A 24268-nucleotide genomic window follows, 5' to 3' on the forward strand; every position below is an offset into this window, starting at 1 on the left:
AATACCCTTAAAATACCAGCAAATGTGAGACGCAGGAACCAGATTATATTCATATTTTTGCTTAAAAAGTGATCAAAACGGTGACGCGGTCTGTTTGCTGACTAAATGACTATTGGTGCCATAAAGGCAACGCTCTTAATGACCACTTCTTAAATTCCAGTTATTAATGGATTTGTGAGATCGTGTCGCCACAACTTTGTGTCACGGTTTGATTTATGAATGACTTGTGTAGAATAGAGCGTAGCTCACTATACGGCAACCAGACGTGATGCGAGAAACGTCCAATGACGAGCAACCTGTTGCCTGCAGGGACCTCCACTGGGGCAACGTGTTGGTCAAACCCACCACGCAGAAGACGGGGAGCTTCCTCCTGAACGGAGCGGCCCACTCTCTGGAGACCAAAGGGGTGCTGGTCCGCATCATCGACTACTCTCTCTCCAGGCTGGAAATCGGTGGGCTATCTTTCACCTCCCTCTCGTCAGACTTTGTGTATTTGTATTGTAATAATAATGTATATAATGGTAAGATAACATGTTTTGCTTTCTCCAGATGATCTGACGGTGTCCTGCGATATCTCCAACGACGAGGAGCTCTTCATGGGCCGCGGAGATTACCAGTTCGACGTCTACAGACTGATGAGACGGGAGAACGGGTCAGTGTGTTTATGTGTCTGCGCCATATTATTTATTTATTTATATATATATATATATATATATATATATATATATATATATATATATATATATATAAAAATAAATAATAAGGCATGAAATTTATATAGTGCTTTTCATGATACTCAAAGTCACTTTACACAGCATTTTGAAAATATCCTAAAAGCTATACAATAAAACTAATAAAATAATAGAACAAATAAAAACAATAAGAACACACAGTCACATTAAAAGCAGCAGCAAGATTATTTTATTAGTGATCGGAACACTAGAACAAGTACATTCAAATATGTTTTAGATGAAAATGCCATACTTTAAAATGTATATATCTGTGGATTTCTATTACATTTATTAAAATAAACAAGAAATATTTGTGTGAGCATCTGAAATATGTTTGTAAACCTTGTTGTTTGGGATTATTTGGGATACATTTCTGAACAACTTTAGTTTTGTGTGCATTGAAAAAGATAGATATATATATATATAGATATATATATATATATAAATCACAGCATAAATGAGTGCTCTCAGTAACAGTGAGGCTGATCTGACCTGTAGCCATGTAGCCAGGAGTATCGGTCACATGGAGCAGCTCAACAACGCACACATAAAAATAACTAAATCTTCTTATTCACATTTAATGATGGACTGAATGTGGAGCATGAAATGGATTTCTTATTGATTTGACTAAATAATCTTGACAACATGTCGTCCAGAAGTACAAGTCAGCTGATTAGTTACGCTTATTCCCTCAGTAAACATGAGTTTGTCTCAATCTCTAGTTTCAAGTCTTCTTCAATACAGCGTGATATTCATTTATTAAATTATGGACATTTAGAGTCAAACAGACCATAAAGCATGCTTTAGGGTGGGCTTACTGTGATTGACAGGTCTCTGCCATAAAAGTATGCAATGTTTGCCTCACTCCTCTGAATGTAGAATTATTGCTTAAAACAGACCTCATCGGTCTTATTCTGTGTGTGTGTGTGTCTGTGTGTGTGTCTGTAAGTGTGTGTCTGTAAGTGTGTGTCTGTGTGTGTGTCTGTAAGTGTGTGTCTGTGTGTGTCCAACATCTCTGAGTTACTGTGCTGCTGATTCCTCAGAAACAACTGGAGTAACTACCACCCCCACACCAACGTGCTGTGGCTCCACTACCTGTGCGCCAAGCTGCTCTCCATGAAGTACCGGGGCTCGGCGGGGCGGGGCGCCAAGGCCACGCGAGAGGAGCTCACACGTTTCCATGACAACGTCCTCCAGTACAGCTCCGCCACCGAGGCGCTGCGAACCTGCCCCATGTTCCAGTAGTGAGAACCTGCCCCATGTTCCAGTAGTGAGAACCTGCCCCATGTTCCAGTAGTGAGAACCTGCCCCATGTTCCAGTAGTGCGGTCCTATGAAGACGGTCCTCGTGAGCTCTGAGCTCCAGTGTCATTTCACAAAGGTTATTATAAAAACCCTTTTGGAAACGTATTCATATGTCTTACATTTTTTTTTATTTTGAAGCTTCTTTTAAAGCCTGTTTCTGAATTTCTGTGTGTATATGCAGGGGAAAAAATGTTGTATCTGATTTGTAAAGGTTTTGCAATCCTGATATTTGCAATTCCAGATTAGTACCGAAGTGATTTGTTGATTCATCAATAAATCTATAGACTGTTTTTAAAATATCATCCCTTCAAAATCTTTTTTTCTGAACGTCTTTGTGGTCTCTGCTATTGGTGGATCAAGGAATTTGTATTAAATATATTTAATTAATTATATATATATATATATATATATATATATATATATATATATATATATATATATATATATATATATATATATATATAATTAAATAAGCAAGCCACGTTATGTGGACATGTGAGACTGCAGAATTATGGATTATTATACAGGTCTGGGTTACAACAAAAACATGAAATGCACCTCATAAGCCTTCTGAATGTGTTGCTAGTTTACAAAACAACTTGAAACACTGCAGTTGCTTGCAAAGCGTTCACACTGTGGTGCATTCAGACAGTCCACATGACCAGGACTGCATATGGACATCAGAGCATGAGCAACATGTTGGCATATTGCTGGTCGGTATATGTTGACCAATAAAAAGGACAGGAATGTTGAACTGTGTACCATTGTTGGATTTCTTTTTTTTAAACCACAATATCTATTATTTCCGCATCAGCCAGGCTATAATGACTATTTGGGATTTTTTATAATTTGGTTGCATATTGTTCAGGTATTTCATTTGCTGAATTACCAAAAAACCAAAACATTCCCAACTGGTCACATCATCAAAATATATAATATGTATATCTATATATAAAACAACAGTGACTGAGGAGTCCTTGCCCATCCACATATAACACATGGGACACCTTTAATTTCATACCCACGATAAAATAAACAACAACTGCATGTAATCTGGGTCTTTCCTTTGTCCCGTCGGTGTACAAAGAAGAAGCCAGTACAAAAACAAAATATTTAATATAATTTGTTCATCGAGATTATCATACATTTTTGCATTGAGACAAGCTTCATTTTGGTACGGTGAGTGGCGTGTGTCCGTTTTGACGAGGATCTTGATTGAATGCGTCGAATGCTTCCATACCCGGAGATACCCGGTTGCTGATTTTCAAGAAACGGACGTTCTCCTGGAATAAACCGCGTGGTGGTGGAGATCGGAGCAACGGTTGCGTTTAAAAAAAAGGAAGACTGCTTTAATAAAAAACAACATATGGAGACATTCCAATCCAAGCAAACAAGATCCGGCAGGCCTATGTTCCAGAGAAGAGGTCAGGCATGTGTTTGAGAAGCACTTTTTGGTTGAGCTTTGAGGCAATGTTTGAGATGGCCTTGCTGGTGATGAGCCCATGTGTGTGTGTGTGTGTGTGTGTGTGTGTGTGTGTGTGGGGGAGTGTGTGTGGGAAGCAAACGGATGTGTATAAGAAGCAATGAACTGTATATGAGGAGATGTACTTGCTGCTGCTGTGTGTGTGTGTGTTCTCTTTTTGTGCTCAGAAGGAGAAGTATTTGGTGAACCACTCCTGTTTCAGCCCCTCTGACCCCCTCTGATCCAGATACGGGCCCCTGCAAAACAAAGGAAAGACACATGCATTGACTTTTCTTTTCTAAAATCATAATGAATATGTCGTCATGCTACAGTTCAGAGCGTTGGGCCGACTTTAACGACGCCGCAGTGTTTCACATCAGGCCGGTCAACTTGACAGGAATCAAAGGAAAGGTGGAAACCAATCACATTTACATTCACATGTATGTTACTTGAATAAAAGACAATAATACTTCCCCAACCCAAAGTTGTTCTTTTTAGAAACCTGCATAGGTTTTGATTTGTCTATTTTGCTTATTTTTCTCCATTCATTTCAGTCAGTGACTTGAAAGCAGGCGGCAACCTCCGGCTCTGATAAGTCAGTGCCCTAAACCTGCATTCTCTCTAATGTCCACCAGGGGGCGACTCCTCTGTTTGTATAGAAGTCTATGAGAAAATGACTCTACTTTATTCCCTCAGTAAACATTGTAAACATGAGTTTATGGTCTCAATCTCTAGTTTAAAGTCTTCTTCAATACAGCATGATGTACATTTAGTAAATTATGCTCTATTTAGAGACAAACAGACTATAAAGAGGATTATGCTTTAGGGCGGGACTACAAGGTGATTGACAGGTTGCTACCACAGTGTTGTCCGATCTGGAGTCGTCCATGTTTTCGTCTTACAACTTAAACCCGTTCAGTGTGTTTTTACTTCATGGAACTTAATTGCAACATTTTGATCGCCTGAAAAACCCTCTTGTGTCACGTATGGTTGCATACAAACAAGATGGCGGCAGCCAAAATCCAAGATGGCCAAAACCAAGATGGCAATGGCCTGAATCCAAGATGGCGACAGCCTAAGCCACGATAGTGACGGTCAAATCGCTGAACTTGGATGGCTTCAAAGAAGTAGTCCACAAACCAATGGGTGACGTCACAGTGACTATTCCACCTTCTTATATACAGTCTATGCTCGAAATACTTAGAATGACATAGCATAGTTTTCTTAATTGAACCCTAAATAACCATTACTTGTGAGGATGTATCACAGCCAGGACATGAAACATGTTTACCTGATTGATTGGGCCTGCAGGTGTGCATGCGGCTCCTGGCAGGAGGGCGCCACGTAGCGGATGCCCGTCTGCGCCGAGGGGCAGACGGGAAGCGGGGCGGTGGGCGCCGGCGTGGTCGGGACGCAGGAGGTCCGGGATCTGGTGGAGCGGGAGAGGGAGGGGGAGGAGTTCTGGCCGAGGGAGAGGGAGGTGTGCTTGTGTGGGAGGGAGGAGGTGGAGTAGTGGGGGGAGGTCTGGGGTTGGGAGGTGGAGTGGTGGGGGAGGGTTGAGGAGGAGCGCTGATGGACGGAGGAGGAGGAAGAGGAGGACGATGAGGATGAGGGGGGTACGAAGATGTTGCTGTCGTAGGTGGTGGTGCCGGTGCCGGCGTTGGGGATGCTGGTGACGCGAGGAGGAGACTCCATCTGCTTCCTCTGTTGGGAGGACAGATTGACAATCAAAAGTTAAGACTGCTGATATTCTATATTCTCCTTATTGTCAATAAACACAATGAATAAACCAAAACAAGGTATCAATCCTTCACTATGAACACGGGCACTGTCGTTCAATCCCTCATACACTTTCCTGTTTCCGGGAATATTCACTAGAGCAGTGATTTTCAACCAGTGTGCCGTGAGATATCCTCATGTGTGCCGGGGAAAATGTCCAATTTTGGGTCCGAAAAATATTATTTAGTTGCCGCAAATAATTTTCCATTGTTGAGTGTCTGAGCCTGCAATATAGTGGCTGGCCTAGTAATTAAATACTCTTCCATGCCAGTAGGTAGCGCAATAATTAGCGACCATATATGCTGTATTATGCTACAATGTGACATTTTGTAACGTTTTTGGTTGCTGGTGTGCAGCGGGATTTTTTTATTGTAGAAAATGTGCCGCGCTGAAAACACTGCACTAGAGCACAAAATGTGGATTAATCCGCGGCTAAAAGTAGTCCCCATCAAATGTACGTGTACATTTACTACACATTTGTTTTAGGAAATTACTTTTTTGTGTGTTAATTAAACCATATATTTGTTCCCTGTATTTCAATATTGATGTTAAAGTTACTGTGAGGAACTTTCAACTGGTTATGAACCAGTCTCCTCTGATCCTCTATATATAGAGCATATATATATATATATATATATATATATATATATATATATATATATATATATATATATATATATATATATATATAGAGGATATATATATATATATATATATATATATATATAGAGGATATATATATATATATATATATATATATATATAGAGGATATATATATATATATATATATATATATATATATATATATATATATATATATAACCATCAGTAAACGAGACCATCAGAGCGAAGATAGTCTATTTCTATATGGTTATCCTAAATACTTGCCAATGGGTTGGATTCCTTGCAAAATGAGATGAAATCGTGCCGGTTGAGCAGAAGCTCCTTCAGCTCAGACTCCTCCTGAAATTAGAGGTTTCTAAAGGGAATCTGGTGCTCGGAAACGCTGCCGCTTTCGTCCACAGGGGGCGCCAGAATCAACACAAAATAAAAGTTCCTCATTGTAACTTTAAAAAAAGAGTATCATCAATCCTATTAATGAAACAGCTGATCAAAAACGTCTGATCAAAAACGGGCTGAGTAGGAAGTGTGTCAGTGGGATGTTGGCTCCGGCCCAGCGAGCACTTCTGGCTCCTTTTGATGAACACATTATGAACACATGCACTCACCCTCATGGTTGGCGTGACGCTCCCGGGGCGGGACTTGCCGTCACGGGGCCTGAGGGTGCTGTTGTCCCCGGCGACGGGAGGGTGGAGCTGCAGCTGATGCCGCTCTTCCTGGAGGGAAGGAGGACGAGGAAGGACTTTCATTGGCCTCGTTCACAGTTGGTGTTGTTGTTGTTGCTTTGGGGTTGTGTCTGGAGGGTGCGCTTGTTTCCTACTCTGCCTCACGCCACACAGATGGCACACACAGCACTCTGGCAGAGGACACTTAGAAAAATTCTCCTCGCTGATGATTCATGGAAACACTGTGCTGCTTTGCTTTGGTCCGAGTGGGCCAAGTTTTCCATTCACTCTCTGCCCCTTTGCTGTTAATTGGCTACAAGAATGTTTCTAATTCATACATTGTTCACCATTTTTAATTTATGTCCCCAGTTTAGCAGGGTGCAGTGTCTTCATTAAGGTTTCCTCAGCGCTAGTTCTGGAGCTTCTGACCGCATGACACGGTTCTGGACCAACTACAACCCAGATTATTTTGGGCCTTTTGCCTTCACTGGATAGCAACAGTTAAGAGAAAGAGAGAAAGGAGGGGTTCAACTATAAAAAATATCTGAAGGGAATCAAAAGACCCCCATGCCCCACATGAGCCACATGCATGGGAATCCTAGAAGTGCTCGGATCAATGGAGACTGAGCAGAAAAATATGTTCAAAGCTTTCACCCATCATCACCATGAATATCAGTGTGAATGGTGGTACAGTTAAAGGCAGGGTAGGCAATCTTCTTCAAAAATAATTTCAATATTTTTGTCAAAATTCTATTTACAGCCGGACAGCAATCAGTGAATCGGATGCTCTGACATCACATCAGTGTCGTAGAACTGTAACAAGCCCTGTAATAAGCTGCCGTTAGTGGCCATGTTGGGTGTTAATTATGATAATTTAGGTGTGTGGCTTTGGTGGGAGGACCGACTTGACAACCCTCTTGCTACATTTGAAGCTTTCAGAGCTTTTGGAGCTAGCGCAGTTAGCGCTGCTAGCTACTTTTATTGGAAGGGAGTCGACAACACTGGGCAGTTTTTCGGTTGACGTGATGTAGAAACATGTCAACATGTCACCCAATAATAGCAACAAAAATATATATTTTTAAAATGATAAGATAAAATATCACCAGACCAACCCTTTATCAGTTCCACAGGGGATTGTTAGAGTATATGTGTGTGTGTGTGTGTGTGTGTGTGTGTGTGTGCTCCCACCACTAAGCGCTTAATGAGCTGGTCTCTCTCAGTCAGTCTCTCCTGGAGTCTCCCCAGCTGCAGGTCATCACTTCGGGGCTCCCTCCTCTTGCACCGCTCCTCCCGCTCGCGCAGTCTGCAGTTAAATCATATACGCAAACACACACACACTTTTCTCACATACCCGCCCTTCATTTACAAACTCGCTGGTTTTCCCCTTGCCCCTCCCCTCCCCCCGCACGTCTCGCCCTCTACTCACTCGTTCTCCAGGGCCACGATGCGAGCCTGCAGGTGCGTCTGGGCGCTGCTGTACTCGGACACCAGGCTCTGCATCTCCTTCTTGTGCTTCCGCCGGATCTCCTCCACCTCCTCCCTCCTCTTGTCCTCCTCGCGCTCCTTCTTCTTCTCCTCGTCCACCTCCTCCTCTTTCACGTCCTCCTCTCTCCTCTCCTCCCAGTGTTTCTGCGACTCCTCCAGTTTCTCCATCTCCACCCTCAGTTTCTCCACCTCCTCCTTCAGACGCTGGGCCTCCTCCTCCAGCTGGGCGTCCCTCTTCTTGCGCAAATCCACGACTTCCTCTTCCTTTTTCTCCTCGGCTTCGGGGTTCTCCTGCACCGACCTGATAAGAGACGGGAGACACAGGGGAAGGATGGAAATAATGGAGGTGGCCCGTATAGTACAATACAACAATTATGATAGAAAGGGATCTTGAAAGCGTTAATTTGTGCTACTTTCTTTTACTGTACTACAGTATATATAGTTTTCATCTAGACCAGTCTGTAATAAAACATGCAATTCATTGTCACTTACTAATTTAATTTAAGAGATTATGTACATCCTTTTAGACACATTTAAAAAACTAAAAATTTCAGTCGGAGATGATCTTAAATATTTTGTTAATAATTTAGAAAGTGGTTGGCAGAGACTGCTGGAATTAAATCAAATGTAGACGAAGGACACGGGATATGGATAAGGGATGGTTCTACATTTGAGGAGGATTTGCTCCTTTGCAGAGAGTTACACAACAAGATGGATTCCAGCATCCCAACTGTACGCTAAACATGAGACACACTACGCGACTAGAACATGTTTTAGAAAAAAAATGCACTACAGGAATGTGATACTGTTATGTTCAATGTTTGATCATTTCCGGCTGGTGACACATATGATGCTTTTTCTTTGTCGTCCATGACAGCACACCTGCGATACCTTTGGTTCTGAATGAAACGACCAATCATCCCCTGTACATCCCCTTGGGTCGTAGGGAGACTGGTGATGATTGTTCACTATCGGCGGATGAACCAACAATGCAAACAATCGCTCGCCGCCGCCACCGCAGTCCCACACGTGGAATCATTAACGTGGAAATAACTCCCCTCACCTCTCCTTCAATTGCTTCTTCAGCGCTGTGTTTTCCCTCTGCAGCTCCAGCATGGCACAGCGGCTCTCATCCAGCTGTCGCTCAAACACCTGATACTGGTTCTGCTGCTTCAGATCCTTCACACACACACACACACACACACACACACACACACACACACACACACACACACACACACACACACACACACACACACACACACGCACACACACATGACAAAAACATCAGTTGTGAAATCACAGGCTGTGATTTGCTCGTGTGGTCACATTTACATGTGTGTGTGTGTGTGTGTGTGTGTGTGTGTGTGTGTGTGTGTTACCTGTTGCAGGGCCATCATCTGTGTGTGTGCCTGCAGTTGAGCCTGCAGGTCTTCTATCTGCTGCATGTGTCTCTGGGTCATCTGCCGGCTCCACTCCGTGTGCTGCTGGGTCAACTCTGCACGCTGCTTATCTGATATCACACATACACACACACACATACACACACACACACACACACACACACACACATACACACACACATACACACACACACAGAAAAAAACAAAATCAATTTGGCCCACTGCTACAGGTACCCATCCGCTGTTGCCATGGTGAAGTGTATCCATGGCAATAGCAGCTCCACTGTTGAATTCATAATTTCAACGTGTGTATCGCTCCATGTGTGTGTGTGTGTGTCTTATACAGAATGCGTTACTGTCTGCCCGCTGACGCTCGTGCGTTAGCGTGTGTGCATGTGTGTGTGTGTTTACGTTTGTGTGTGTGTGTTTACGTGTGCACGTGTGCGATACCTAGCTCCAGGTGGTGCATCGTCTGCAGCCGGTTCCTCTCAGACAGCACGTCTTCCTTCGCCTGCCTCTCCAGCGCCTGCAGAGCCTTGACGTGACTGTGCCTCTCCTCCCCTAAAGACTGGGTTTGGGGCTACACACACACACACACACGCACACACGCACACACACACATATTTGATAGGATCAATTGACGACGCCTCTTCACGGCGGAGTTCATCATGAAAGCCACTTAATTATTCATCACTATAAAATATTCCAGGGTACCTGCAGCAGGTCTTTCAGCTTCTTGTTGATCTCCTTGGTGTCCTGGACCTCCTTCCTCAGTCTGTCAATTTCGGGGTTGCCATGGCAATCGTCTCCCGGGCCCTCCTTCGCCTGGTGAGGGAACAGTAATCCTGAGTTGATGAGTTTGCGATCGGGCGCGGAGCGAAGTGTGAGATGTGGCTTTTGTTTGAGGATTTGCAGACTTTTGACATAAATAAATTAATAAATGCAGACTTCATTGTGCGCTCATGAAAAGGCTCGTGGAGCTCATTAAAAGAGCACTGCAGTGATTCAGTGTTGCAGCTGCCATTAAGTTGGTCAGCTGAGACATCCAGCCCTTTTTATTTAGATGTAAAGATTCGAAACACTGGATCCCACATCAGGTCGCTGAAAGGTGTAAAGCCCCTCGACGTCCATATCCACCTTTCACTTTTTCCTTCAGTATCAGCACTAATATCAGGATTTAAATAAAAAGTCCTGCATTCAAAATCGTAAACCCTTGTAAAATGTACATAAAGTGTCAAAGTAAAAGTAGTCATTGAGCAGACAAATGGGCTCTTTAGTTGTTGTACTAATCTTTATTATAGTATTATATTAGTATTGTTGATGCAGTAATATAAGCTGTTGTAGCCTGCATTCTTTTTAATACTACTGTATTTCATTTATTGTAAATAAATGTAGTGAAATTAAATGTCCAATATTTCATTCTAAAATGAGGTGGATTAGAAAGTAGCATCAAATGTACACTTACGTACAGTACTTGAGTAAAAGCACTTAGTTTCTTTCCAATGCTGATTAATAAATAACTAACATGCAGGAAGAACTAAAAGTGGAAACGTTAGTCTGGAGTCCAGTTCTCTTCATGTCATTTTAAAGGGTGAGGAATCATCTCCCGTTCTCAAAAATCATCACCAGAAAACAAATTAGTGACCATTTCTGAGAATCCATGAATCCTACTTCTTTGTGTTCCAGCTTCCTCAATGTGAGGATGTGCTGCTTCGCTTCGTCACAATTGACAGTAAACTGAACGTTGGACTGTTGGCGGATCAGAACCAGCGTTTCAGAGACATCCTGTTGATGGAGAAAACCAATCGATGCTGCAACAACAAAACCTTCATCCAACAGCCTCGGGTTCACTGCCTACATCTACATCTCTCTTTTCAGATATATTCAGAAGAAAAAAATACAAATACAATAAAACAAATAAACTCACCTGCTGTGACTGCAGCTCGCTCAGTTGAGCCTGCAGCTCGGAGACGTTGCTCTGCAGCTCCTGCTCCTTGTTCTGCCACCTCTGCTCGCTCTCAGCGACGGCGGCGTTCATCTCGATCCTGAACTCCGCTCTGAGGCGGTCCTCGCACTCCGCCCTGGAGGCGGGAGGAAAAAGCGAGGAAGCGCGTTAGCCCTGCGTTGCACGACTGTCGCGCTTCTCGCTCAGTTCAACGATCATCTCGGGTTTTTGGGCTTCGTTAGACGTGGCAGGAACCTGATTATTTGTACCAAAGACTTGGGCTGGTCTCTGCTGGAGGAGTTTCTGGTGAACCTGCATGATGTCATCTGGTTTCATCAGAATCTGACCCAGAGGAGCTTTAAGAATAACTGTATATCTTCTCTCCGATGGTCTGTTTACTGAAGGAGGCATCAGGACTCAACTGAGACTGATTCACAACAAAAGTTCCTCACAGTAACTTTAAATCAAAAGTAATGGCTGTTTTCAACATGTGCATAATATGTAGAATCCCTTCATAAGTTAGGACAGGACTAAATGGTTTGCTGAAATCCATTATGGTTAATGTTGATTTGGATCGTAATATTGATTCCCCTTTTATGCACTGACACGTTTTTTTTTGTATCACATCGTTTTTACTGCTGCAGGTCATCTCTCGGCGTGTGTTGTTCTGAGGAAACACATCACCCGTCGATGACGCTCGTTCAAGCGGAACTGAATCGGATGCACGTTTCTCCCGCTACCTGATCCGGTCCTCGGTGTGCCGCTGGCTCTGGTCTAGGAGGCTCCGCTCCGTGCTCAGCCGGCTCTGCTCCAGGACTTTCTCCTCCAGCCGGTGCTTGTCGGCCCTCAGGGACGCCGTCTCCCTCTGCTGCCGCTCACGCTGCCTCTCCGCCTCCTCCTGCGTCCGGGCCAGCCGCGTCCGGGCCTGACGGAGCTCCTCCTCCAGACGGGAGCACTGCGGCCCGGCAGAGGCCGCGGCCTCGGGGGCCGCCTGCTCCTTCTGGTCCTGCTGTCGGATCGCAGACTGCAGCCTACAGATCTGAGAGCGCGAGAGCTTTTCACTTCACACATATTGCGACTGGTATTAAAGAATCATTTGATCAGTTACGTCTCATTTAGTGAAACCTCATTGGTGGCGTCGTTCAGCTTCGTCCTCAGCTCCTCCCTTTCCCTCTCCAGCTCGCTGCGTAGCTCCTCGGCGCTCCTCCTCTCCTCATCCAAACGCGCACACACCTGCCAAGAAAACTCTTCCTCGTCAACGGCATCATGACATGAACAAGCGCATCTTCTGTTGAGCGCTGTAACCCACCGTGCTATCTCCTGACTGCTAAGCCGAATTAAGAATTACAATAGAGAGCACATTATAAGAAGGCTCAAAGGCAGTTACATTAAATACCATTATATCTTCAACTTTTAAGGGGCAGTTCACCCCAAAATCATAAATACATATTTTTTTCTCTTAGCTGTACTGCTATTTATCAATCTGTATTGTTTTTCTGTGAGTAGTTTTGGAGGTATCAACCTTAGAGGTGTCCACTTTCTCTTCAATATACTGTAAAAAATAAATAAATATGGCAATTGGCTTGTCGTGCTCAAAGCACCGTAAAAATAAACTCTAAATCATGACCCGGTTACTCAAAAAAATCCTGATTTGATAGATTGATAAATGGCGATACGGGTGAGAGGAAAGCTTTTTGATTTTGGGGTGAAAATGTTCAGACCAGTTTTCCAAGTGGCGAGATGATAGAAAAGGTGAGCAGACTTTTAAAAGCTACAGAAAGTGTTCCTTTATTCCTGATCTGTATATTTTTTCATGATAAATAAAAAAATGCATACTTTGTGGTTCCCCACTCTTCATAATGTTAGGCCTGGTGGTGTGCCTCCTGAAGAGGAACAGGCCTTGTAAAAGCACACAACCCCCCCAGACAGATGCTGACCTCTTGGTTGGTCTTCCTCTCTGAGCTCAGAGCCTCCTGGACGCCGTGGAGCTCGGCGGCGTGCCTCCTCATCACCTCCTCTATCGCCTTCCGCACCTGCTCCTTCAGCCGCTTCCTGTCCTCCTCGGCCTTCTCCACCAGCCTCCTCTTCTCCACCTCCAGCTTCTGCTGCACGTTGGCCCGCTCCGCCTCCACCTGCTCGATGCTCTTGTCCAGCTGCAGGCGAACGCGGACCCTCTCCACCTCCAGCTCCTTCCTCTGGTGGTCCACCTCCTCCTCCTTCTCCCTCCTCAGGCGCTCCTTGACGCCCTCCACCTCCTCCCTCTCCTCCTCCCTCTCCCGGCGCAGCCTGTTTCGGTCCTTCTCGAACTTCTCCTTCTCCTGCTCCCGCTCCCTGCGCAGGTCCTCCCTCTCTTTGTCCATCTCCTTCTGCAGCTTCTCCCGCTCGTCGTCGGCGTGTTTTTGAATGCGACGCAGCTCCTCGGTCTGGGCTCGCACCATCTCGGAGCGCTGGTTGGACAGGGCCTCGGCGTGCTGATAACACACACGCGCACGAACACGCGGTCAATGCAAGTGGACGCGGCGGCTCCTTATTTGCGTGTGCGTGTGTGTGTGTGTGTGCCGGGCCTTACCTGGCGTATCTGGCGGGCGTGGTCGTTGTTTCTGCCGCTGCTCTGCAGCTCCAGCTCCCGGTTCCGGCCCTGCAGGCGGCTCGTCTGGCTCCTCAGCTCCTCCACTTCGGTGCACACACACGTCTCGCAGCCCCCGCGGTTCAGCAGCTCCTCTGGTGCACACAAGGAACACGCCCCAAATAAACACTAACCCAATAAACCCAAGTGAACACACACACACACACACACACACACTGATTGATCATGCATAATAGAAGCAGAATGGAAGCGATGGCGAGTGAGGAAGCGCCCAAAACAAAAAGTCACTCTCGTGCAATAACTGGAATCGCTGGGCGTTTTTGTTTTCTGCTGACCGGGTGTGATGACACTTTGATGAAACTGTTATTCATCCTCCTTTGTGGAGGATGAAGAACGTGCGTTTGTTGCATTCCCTGTATATATTACAAACTTAATTAACGCTGAGTCAGAGTGGCCGATGGGAATGCGCTGAGCTCAGCGGATTTTCGCCGACGGCAGCTCCCTCTCCCCCGGCGGACAGACGGGCGAGACGGCAGGTGAGAGAGAGGGGAGGGTGGGGAGACTGAGCGGCTCTACCTGCTCTGCTCTGCAGCTCGTCCTCCTGCAGCAGCAGCCTCTCCTTGGCGACGGCGAGCTCCTCCTCCGCCCGCCTGGCCGCGCCCTCGGCCTCCGACACGCGCCTCCGGTCCAGCTCCAGCTCCTCCTCCAGGTCCTGGCGGGCGCGCACCCACCCACCCACCACCACCCACGAGAGGCGAGAGAGGAATCGTTGTGGGGTTTGACAAAGAGCACGGGAAGGGAAAAGGAAGACAGGTGAGGGAAGCAGCTTTTGACACAGATGAAGGGGAGAGGAGAGAAAGTCAGGGAGGACGATAAGAGGGAGGAGGGGGGGTGAAATGTGGTGAGTCAGGGAGCGCATCTCTCCCAGCTACGGGCGGTTAATGGTCTGCTGTGTGAGGCCTCGCGCCGGCTCGCTGCCAGCTCTCGCAGGGCTTCTTAAAGCTCGTGCACAAGGTGGTAATGGCAGTGGTGTGGCGGATCTATCCCGCTCAAACTGCTCATTAGCAGAGAGTTGGCAGCGGGGGAGCAGCACTCAGGGAGGGCAGCCGGTGGTGAGACGAGCAAGATCCACTCCCCCTCTCTCTGGCTCCAATCCGCTCCCTTTTTTTTCTTCCCGTCAGCACCATCATTAGCTGGGCACATCCGAGGCAGGAAGCTGCCACATTTAAATTTCTCTCTCACCTCTGTTTTCCGTGTGTGTCTGTGTGTGTGTGTGTGTGTGTGTGCGTGCGTGTGCGTGTGTGTGTGTACCTGCATCCGCTCCTGCAGCTTGGCCGTGCTCCTCTTGCCCTCCGCCAGCCTCTCCAGGTGACCCTCCGCCTCCGCCTCGGCCCGCTTCACCCTCTCTCGCAGGGCGCTGTGCATTCCTCTCTTCTCCTCCTCCTCCCGCTCCTCCCGCCGCCGCCGCTCCTCCCTCCACTCCGCCTCCATCGCCCTCCTCATGTCCTCCCGCTCCTCGTTGAGGTCGCTCACCCTCTGCTCCCAGCGCTCCCTCTCCTCCTTCGCCGCCCGCCCCCTCTCCTCCGCCGCCTGGTCGCCCTCCTCCCGCAGCGCCTTCAGCTCCTCCGAGAGCGCTCGCACTTTTTCCTCCTCCTCCCGCTCCTCCGTTTGCCTCTCCTCCTCCTCTCTCTTGCCCTCCTCGTCTGCCCTCTGCCTCTGCTCCTCCTCTCGCCGCCTCTCCTCCTCGGCCGCTTTCTGCAGCTCCTCACACTTGGCGTCCAGCTCCCCGATCTGCTCCCCGGCCTTCTCCAGCTCTTTGCTCAGCCGCAGGTTCTCCTCCTGGGCGTCGCCGATGTGGGCCTTGGCCTCCTGGAGCTCTTCCTCCGCGGCCTGGAGCCTCTCCTCGAACTCTTTCCTCAGCTCAACCCCCGTCTCACGCTTCCTCTCCTCCGACTGGATGCGGAAGCACTCGAAGTTCGCCTGCACCTGGAGGCAGAGAGGGGAAGGAGTTACACACTGCACATACATTCAAAGTCACTGCAGGGGAGTCGGAGCTGAAGGAGTTTCTAGTGGCCCTGCAGTATTTCATTAGATTTCACCGGAATCTGACCCGGTGGCACCGATGGCATTACAAGAATAATTCGACGGAAATAGACTAAATCTTCTCGCTAATGGTCTCGTTTACTGATGTAGGTCATATTAAATCTTCAGTACTAAATTTCATTAACAGTTCAAAGTTCCTCACCCAGTGAGTGTGCACCCTAAGTCGTAAGACACCCTTTTCTTTCAGCGCTGCCCAAATTATTCAAAGCATTGATTCAAAAGAGTGATGTTATTACTCCCAGCCACACGTTCAGGTGCTTTGCTCCACATGAATGCGTCCTTGAGTTCAACTATTTTCTTGGTGGCACATTCACACTGCAAACATGCTCCAGCAAGTGAACAGTGTTTATGCAAAACATTTGAAAAGGGCATGAACTTTGACCACACAGGCGAACTAGCTACAGTGTTAAAGAGGTGGCAACCTCAAAGGAAGTGCATTCTCTCTATTGGCCACCAGGGGGTGACTCCTCTGGTTGTATAGAAGTCTCAATCTTTAGTCTTCTTCAATACAGCATGATGTCAAACAGACCATAAAGCAGAGTATGCTTTAGGGCGGGGCTACAAGGTGATTGACAGGTCGCTACCAGAGCCGTAGACGCCATGCCATATTAACATAACTCCTCCGCAATCCAAATATGGTCACTTCCATTCACTGGTTGTAAAAAAAACATGATGGCGACAGAGAAAATAAGGATTAAAAACGTCAGTCCACGAAACCAATGGGTGATGTCATGACGACTACGTCTACTTTTTGTTTACAGTCTATGATAAATTCAGACAATACTCAGCAGTTTGGTTTCTAAACCTTTATCCAGCCGGTCACATGGATTCATAAGCAAGTTATGCGATGCAGCGAAGAGTTCTGACAATAAAAGACCGGTTCAGGAGGAGACACTTGATGCTCCTCTCCTCATAACGTTGTATGTATTTGGTGATTATGGGGAAGTAAAATATGCCTGACATCTTCTCAAACAAGTACAGTATTTGCTTTATTTGGACGACTCTGAGTGTATTACTGTCTTTATACCATAGGCGCTTGAATAAAGACTATTTCACTAAATAATATATTAATTCATAATCCAGACGGAGTGGGGATCAGACTGTTTGTTGACAGGTGTTAAGTGTGTTTACACAGGTGATGTCATGCTCCTGAATTTTGCAGCAAAAGAAGAAGAAAAAAGAACACCTGAAACAGGAAAACCAAAGGACGGACTACAAAAACAACCAGGCAGACGAGCGTGGCCACACGTTCCAAATTAAAAGTGAAGATGTCACATTACTTCTTGTCTCCTTAGTTGAGATGTTTCCAAAGAGCTCATGAGAAAGTCATGTGGGTCTTAATGATTCATGTTGATGTTTCATTGTGGCGCAGCATGTCAATAAGGCATGAAGTCGGAGGCTGTAAAGTCACAGGCTATCTGAGCGGGGTTGACTGTTGTAGGTCACATGAAGGGCGGGTTTGATTTGCTGCTCCCACTGGGTTTTTACACGTGACATTACAGCAATACGAGGAGCCCTTGACTGAGGTCAGCCTATTTCATAATCAGGAGGTTAAACCCACATGATAGACTGTATATATTGATTGGTGGATTGCAGTTTTGAAGCTTAGAGTTTAGCATTCTGTTCTTCTCCATCTTGGTTTTTGGCCGTCGTCATCTTGGCTTTTTGCAACCAGAAGTGACAGGACAGGGTGAAGCTAAGTACAATCACCTCGTAGCCCCGCCCTAAACCATCCCATGCTGTATAGTCTATTTTACTCTAAATGGACCATAATTCACGAAATGAACATCATGCTGTATTGAAGAAGACTTGAAACTAGATATTGAGACATAAACTCATGTTGTCTCTGAGGCAATAAATCAAGAGAGAAGTTACAAAAAATGTCTTATGCTACGTTCACACCAACAGCTTTGCGAATATTCAAGTTTAGTTGCTCGACTTTATGTGGTTAATTCACTTCATTCGCGCCGGAAAGGGGGCGCGGCTTATCTCTGTGGCTTATCTCCGTGAAAACAGTTACTATTTCCGCCATCCACCATTGAAATAACCACTAGTTCTGCTTTATACTTGTTGTGGAAGTCTCACAAACGTCGGACCATCAGACGCCATCGTGTCTGGGTTCATAATATTATCCGTAACCGCACACAGCTCCGACTCCTCCAGGAACAGTGTCTGAATGAAGCCGCTTCCAGCACTCCTTCAGGCGGACCAGCAGCAGTTTGATTCAGCATCGGCAGGGATGACGGGCGGAGCTCAACTCAGCGTCATGCGAATTTTAACCCACTAAGACACATAAACACACACAGAAACACACACACACAGACACACACACCTGGGCTCCAACTCTATGCTGCTCGTCCAGAGAGTCCTGCATCTCCAGGAGGCGTGTCCTCAGCGGCGACCCCTCCCCTTCGTGACACGTCTCCACCAGGACGCGGTGCAGCTCTTCGTGGTGGGCGTGGCTCAAGGCCTGCAGGGCCGCCTCCTGCTCCTCGTTCTTCATGTTCAGAGAATAAATCACCTGGAGTGTCGACAACAGACAAGGAAAGATTGAAGCGTTATTGCACACACAAAACGTACGATCGGCCATCGTGCCTCTTTGCGGCCGCTCTGCTCGACTGACTCGTGATTATGGTCATATCTCATACTGACGTGTCTTTTACCATCCGTGTTTTTTTAATGTTTATTAATTTCTCTCGTTCACCGTGTAGTCTTGCTTAATTAGTTTGTTTTTTTTAAGTCAACCAGCGCTTTCTTCATGTTTTTTTTTTTTTACAGTAGTTAAAACATTTTTCCTGTCCTTCAGGTTGAGAGATTTGAGGAAAAAGTGCTTTTGTGTAGCCTTCCCTCTATTTTTGGAACTAACTGCAGAATAATTTAAAGCAGGAGCAGCCAGTCATTGTTGAGTTTGAGCTGACATTGAGAGATTTATTTGCAGATTGAGTAATAGATGTTTCCCCTTTGATGAGAAAAGCTTCAAATTGCCCTCCTAATTTCATTTGTAAGAGTATAAAATGCATCTTTCTTATGGACTATAGTGAAGATTTGATTCACTGTTTTTCCTCTCTCTTTTTTATGTGGCTGATATCCCCGTGTGCTGATAGTTTTCAATTTTGCCTTCTTGGTCTCCTTTGGAAAACAACCTGCTTACAGTTCCCATTCAAGTGATCCGCTCTGTGTGTGTGGGAGTGCATCACAAACAGAAGGAAAAGACTGACACCAACACTGGTCCACAAACACGGGGCCTTTTTTTTGGAGCCAGCATCATAAGAACTGCCAGTTTTGCGAAAGCAAATATCAGACTGACAACGGACTTGACGTGGAAACACAATAATCCCCCGAACACAAATAACAGAGGTTAAACAGCAGCACGGGCAAACAGCATCCCATAAGTTAAAGCAGTTCGGTGATTCTTCTGCCTGTCAGCATGTGTGGAGGCCCGATATAGTCTGTGACTAACACCTGAAATATGGCCCGTTTCTCCCCCACTATCCACTGTACCCTCCACGCCATCTCTACAGTGTCTTCATCGGCTCCTACTGACCCTGATGGCTCACTTACACATACAACCGCAGAGGTGTGTGTGTGTGTGTGTGTGTGTGTGTGTGTGTGTGTGTGTGTGTGTGTGTGTGTGTGTGCATGTTTATGGGTCTACACATGGGGGGACGCATAGGCTCATATTTTACACGGACGCCTCTCTGTCTGCAGCACATAGCTGGCACAGCACTGCTGGACATTCCCTCTGTGTGTGCGTGTGTGTGTGTGTGTGTGTGTGTGTGTGTGTGTGTGAGCATGTCACCACCTCTCTCTCACACGCACACGCTTACGTTGTCTCGGCAATCGTCACACTCCTTTAATATACGACGTGTTTCTCATAAATAAGCGACCGATATCGATGATGGATGGGACACGTTTCTGAATCCCGTGCTGCCGGTCCTTTTCAAGAGCGTCGCTGTCCGTGAACTTTGACCTGTGACTCAAGAGGATTCTGACTCGAGGGCTTGGTTCTGAGGGGAGGGTGCGTGTGTGTGTGTGTGTGTGTGTGTGTGTGTGTGTGCTGTACTCGGCATTCCTCTTTGGCCAGAATGAAGAGCAAGGAGAGTGAAGAGCTATGTGAGCGTCCGAACACTACACCCGTACGCCCTTCTGGGAAGCCTCTCCACAGATTGGCCCGCACAACAACAACAACAAAAAGCACCAGCGAGGTCGCGGCCGTCGTTCCTGTTTGGCCCAAAGGTGTTGGATGTGGGGGTTGAGGTTGAGTCCTCAGAATCACCAAACACACCAAGTCTGACAAACATTTCACTGGCTAAGTACCCCTCAGACTGACCGACAAGAGCAGAACATGTAAAAATATATCTTACTGTCTATGTATCCATTTATTTGACGGACTATGCACATATAGGCATTAATACATTTCAATAAAATGCAACCAATACAACGTACATAGGACCTAATTGACAGCCCTTGTCCCCGGTTAGGCTTTTAAGGGATAAAACATATAATAACACACTCTAATACAAGCACAGAGACTAACTATTTTAAGAAGATTAGACAAACCACCACTACAAAGTATGTAGGTCCACCAACAGAAGATAGGTAGGTAGGTAGGTAGGTAGGTAGGTAGGTAGGTAGGTAAGTAGGTAGGTAGGTAGGTAGGTACTTTATTCATCCCCAAGGGAAAATGTGTTTGTGGCAGCAGCAAGCAAAATATTAGGTATGAAAAATGACGCATTGAAGGTGCAGATTCCTTTCTGAAAAAAGATCCATCGCCGGAGCGCAAACGGCTAACAGCTAACAGCTAACGTAACTTCCAGTACACACACTGCTGTACGCCGCACGTGAGCGAGTCGCCGCAGACAGCTTGGTGAGCTTTTTTTTGTTTTTGGCCAGATTTCATGAAATATCTCATGCGACAACTTTCACAACATTCTCTCATAAATGAAAAGTTTAATTAGAAGCAACAAAAACGTACTCGTGTTCAACAACCTTCTGGCTAATGTTAGCTTAATTTGGCAAACTTTACAACTAGATTAATGTGTACTTGTAATGAAGTCGGATTTTCTCTACTGGTCTTACTGTTGCACTAAGTTTCAGCGTTTACCCTTATCTGGTAATAAAACAGTTATGATCTGTTCACTTGTTAGCATAAACCAACATCGCTGAAGTTAGCTTCTGATTTGTAGCATCTTACAAAGAAACCAAACACAATGATGATATTTAGCCGCCAATTTGCACCACATATGACTGTGAACACGTATTGGACATTGCCGTAACGTTATTTATAGTCAACATTCAGACTTCCTTTTATAATTTCAGTGCAATAAGGCAGTGTCACACTTTGATTCCCCTTTTGGGTTGTAAATTCAGCTCTGGTCAGAGTGGCGGGAGCCTCTTGCTACTGTAAATCCTGCCTCGAGATCCCCACATTGATCCCGCCAGTCGATAGTGTTATTCATGTGGCCTCGCGAGCCAGTGCCCGTGCTTACTGACAATAACTTCATAGTCAGCAAAGCATGAAATTAATATTCTGTCTACAGTGTGTAAAGGAGCGCCGGGACGAGGCTTTTTTTTTTAAAAACAGTGGTGAGATGTGGAGTGGATGGTTGGTGCACAGAGGAGAGGTTAGGCAAAGAGACAAGGGAGCACACACACACAAACACACACACACACGCACACGCACACACACACACACACACACACACATGCCTCCACACATACCAAAGAGGGTACCGTTTATTCTGAAGTCCAAAGCAGGGACATTGTGACAGCTTAAGCTAGATAAGTACAGGAAGTCAAACAGACAGAATTAGAGCTGCCAATCAAACGTCCTGGCATATATGTGCATCCTTTAATGTGCCACTGTTGATCTCCCCGCGAGTCACGTTAAAAGACTCTTCTCTGTGTATTCATGCGGGTGCAAGCTTATGTGAACATTCACAACAGCTGGCCGGACGCGGTCGGCCCTCGCTTTCTTCCCGTTGGCTTGTTCCGCCACGTAAACACACTCCGGCGTGCTACCGGTTTATCTTTAGCAGCACCCATTCAACCGGGGCGGACCACTCTCAGTGGCAAAGGGAGGGAGGGGGGGATGGGTAGCCGTCAAATTCAAGCAGAAGTGTAGACGGGCAAGTAGGGGAGTGAGGGACGGGCCGACGTGAGGAGGTGTGTTAAGTACAAGTGTGTGTGCGCCAGCCTTCCCTACGCACACAGAGAGCAGAGGTTAATAAATATATAAGGTTACCACAGCTGACCCATTTCCCGCTTCCACTCCACTCCACACCCTCTGCAACACTCAAATAAACCGTGTGTCACATGACCGGCATCCCAAAGCCCCCAGAAAAAACGCTTACACCAAATATCGGATTTGATGATTCGTATGTTTCATCAGCGCTGTGGGTTTCGGATGTATTCACTGCAGGTCATCAAAAGAGCCAAAGAAGGCTGACGGGGGTCTTGTGTGAAGTTTCAAGAGAAGCAATCCCGGGCTTCTTCTTCTTCTGTTTTTTTTTCTTCTTCTTCTTCTTCTTCTTCTTCTTCGTTTTGGGTTCATTTCAGGATGAAGGAGGTCGAAGGACTATGCTGGCAAATTCCCCTAACAAGCACAGACACAAGTGCTGACCCCCCCAGCCCTCATCTGTTGTCATCTTTGTTTTTGCGCGTCCCGAGAAGAAGCTCTCTGAACAACATGCTGCATATGCAACTGCAGCACGCATCACACACACACACACACACACACACACACACACACACACACACACACACACACACACACACCTACAGGCTACACAGAGGTGAGCCCATAAGGGAGGGTGGGAACTGCACAGTCATCAGTAATTGTCATAGCTCAACAAGCGATGGGTCATGCCCTGCTTCTGTAAGCATTATTGTGCACCATGAGAGAGAGAGAGAGAGAGAGAGAGAGAGAGAGAGAGAGAGAGAGAGAGAGATAATCCCCATATAGCAATGCTTGCTGCACAGAAAGCTAGAGCCCCCCGCCTGCGGGTTCATATGAATGTGATCGATTACTCAAGTGATGCATCCCCCTCCAGCACCACCACCACCACCAGGTACTTCCATGTTTGCTGCTGTCTCATATCACTGATAATTGATACCTCTGGGTACCTGTCTCGTTATCTGTTGGTCAGACAAAAAGAAAATGTGCTCTGGCTACAATCTTTGATGTACAGTTCTCTTTACTCTCATTATTTCTTCTTCTTCTTTTTCTTCCATAGCACCATCCGAGCTACGAGTCGATGCATGGAGAAGATGATCCATATGTCAACTGATAATCCTATCACTCCTAATTGATGGATCTGAAAGGTCTGGCTCTCCAATAGCCGGAGCTCTGCAGCCTAAAGCCCCCTAAAGCTCTCAGTAATGTCTGATTACGGTGTCAGTCACGAGGACGAATGAAGCCAAGTTTTCCAATCACTATCCCGAGAGACAACGATGAACCTCATGTATACGATTTGAATGTGTATACAGAAATATATCATTTTCACACTATAGGTCTTTGGGTTACTTCTCTTTTTAGGCTGTATTATCTTAATATCGGTGGATCAATTATAGATTTCTATATGCATTTACATTTATTTGGGCTGCGATGGTCCATTGTTGTCCCTCGAGGCAGCCTAAAGTCCCCTAATATATATATATATATATATATATATATATATATATATATATATATATATATATATATATATATATATATATATATATATCACAGGATCATTACAGGTTGGCCTTCTCAATATGTTATTATGTAGGTATTATAGGTGCGATGGCAGATACAGTGAGGCAGACATCAGATCATCCAATCAGCTTGACGGATCCGGTGACAAGCGCGTGCCCTGTCAGTTAGGAGCCCGTCAGTGGCGGCCGTTACCTTGGTGAGCTGAGCGATCTTCTTGCACATCTTCCCGTGCATCTGGTAGTCGTACAGCTCCTGCTCGATGTTGGGGAACTCTGCCGCAGTCCCGTTCACCGCGGAGCCCGGCCCGGCGGGCTGTGCCGCCTTACCGGCTGAGGAAGCCATCATTTAAACAACACAAAAAAACGCACGAACTTCCCTCGCACCGCCGTGAGGATAGTCACCGACGATCCCGATGTAGAAATCCCCACCCCAGATTTAAACAAAAAACGTGTGAACTTTCCCACTCGCGCGTCTCATTCGTCC

At 46.1% G+C, this 24268-nt stretch overlaps 1 protein-coding gene across 1 annotated transcript; it reads right to left on the reverse strand.

Moving 5' to 3' along the window:
* Nucleotides 1–3109: 3109 nt before the first annotated feature.
* On the reverse strand, nt 3110–24147 carry fam184b (family with sequence similarity 184 member B). The gene is made up of 18 exons (XM_079220261.1): nt 23978–24147; nt 18419–18607; nt 15295–15969; nt 14560–14695; nt 13966–14117; nt 13334–13867; nt 12505–12629; nt 12137–12427; nt 11379–11532; nt 10166–10276; nt 9902–10031; nt 9431–9561; nt 9112–9227; nt 7990–8349; nt 7752–7866; nt 6507–6614; nt 4789–5201; nt 3110–3754 (listed from the first exon to the last, which is right to left on the reverse strand). Exons 1-18 carry the CDS (start codon nt 24128–24130, stop codon nt 3682–3684), a joined length of 3966 nt encoding a protein of 1321 aa, XP_079076387.1. The 5' UTR covers nt 24131–24147; the 3' UTR covers nt 3110–3681.
* Nucleotides 24148–24268: the final 121 nt, after the last annotated feature.

Source organism: Taurulus bubalis, assembly GCF_910589615.1.
Source record: "Taurulus bubalis genome assembly, chromosome: 6".
In the NCBI taxonomy this organism is placed as follows: Eukaryota; Metazoa; Chordata; class Actinopteri; order Perciformes; family Cottidae; genus Taurulus; species Taurulus bubalis.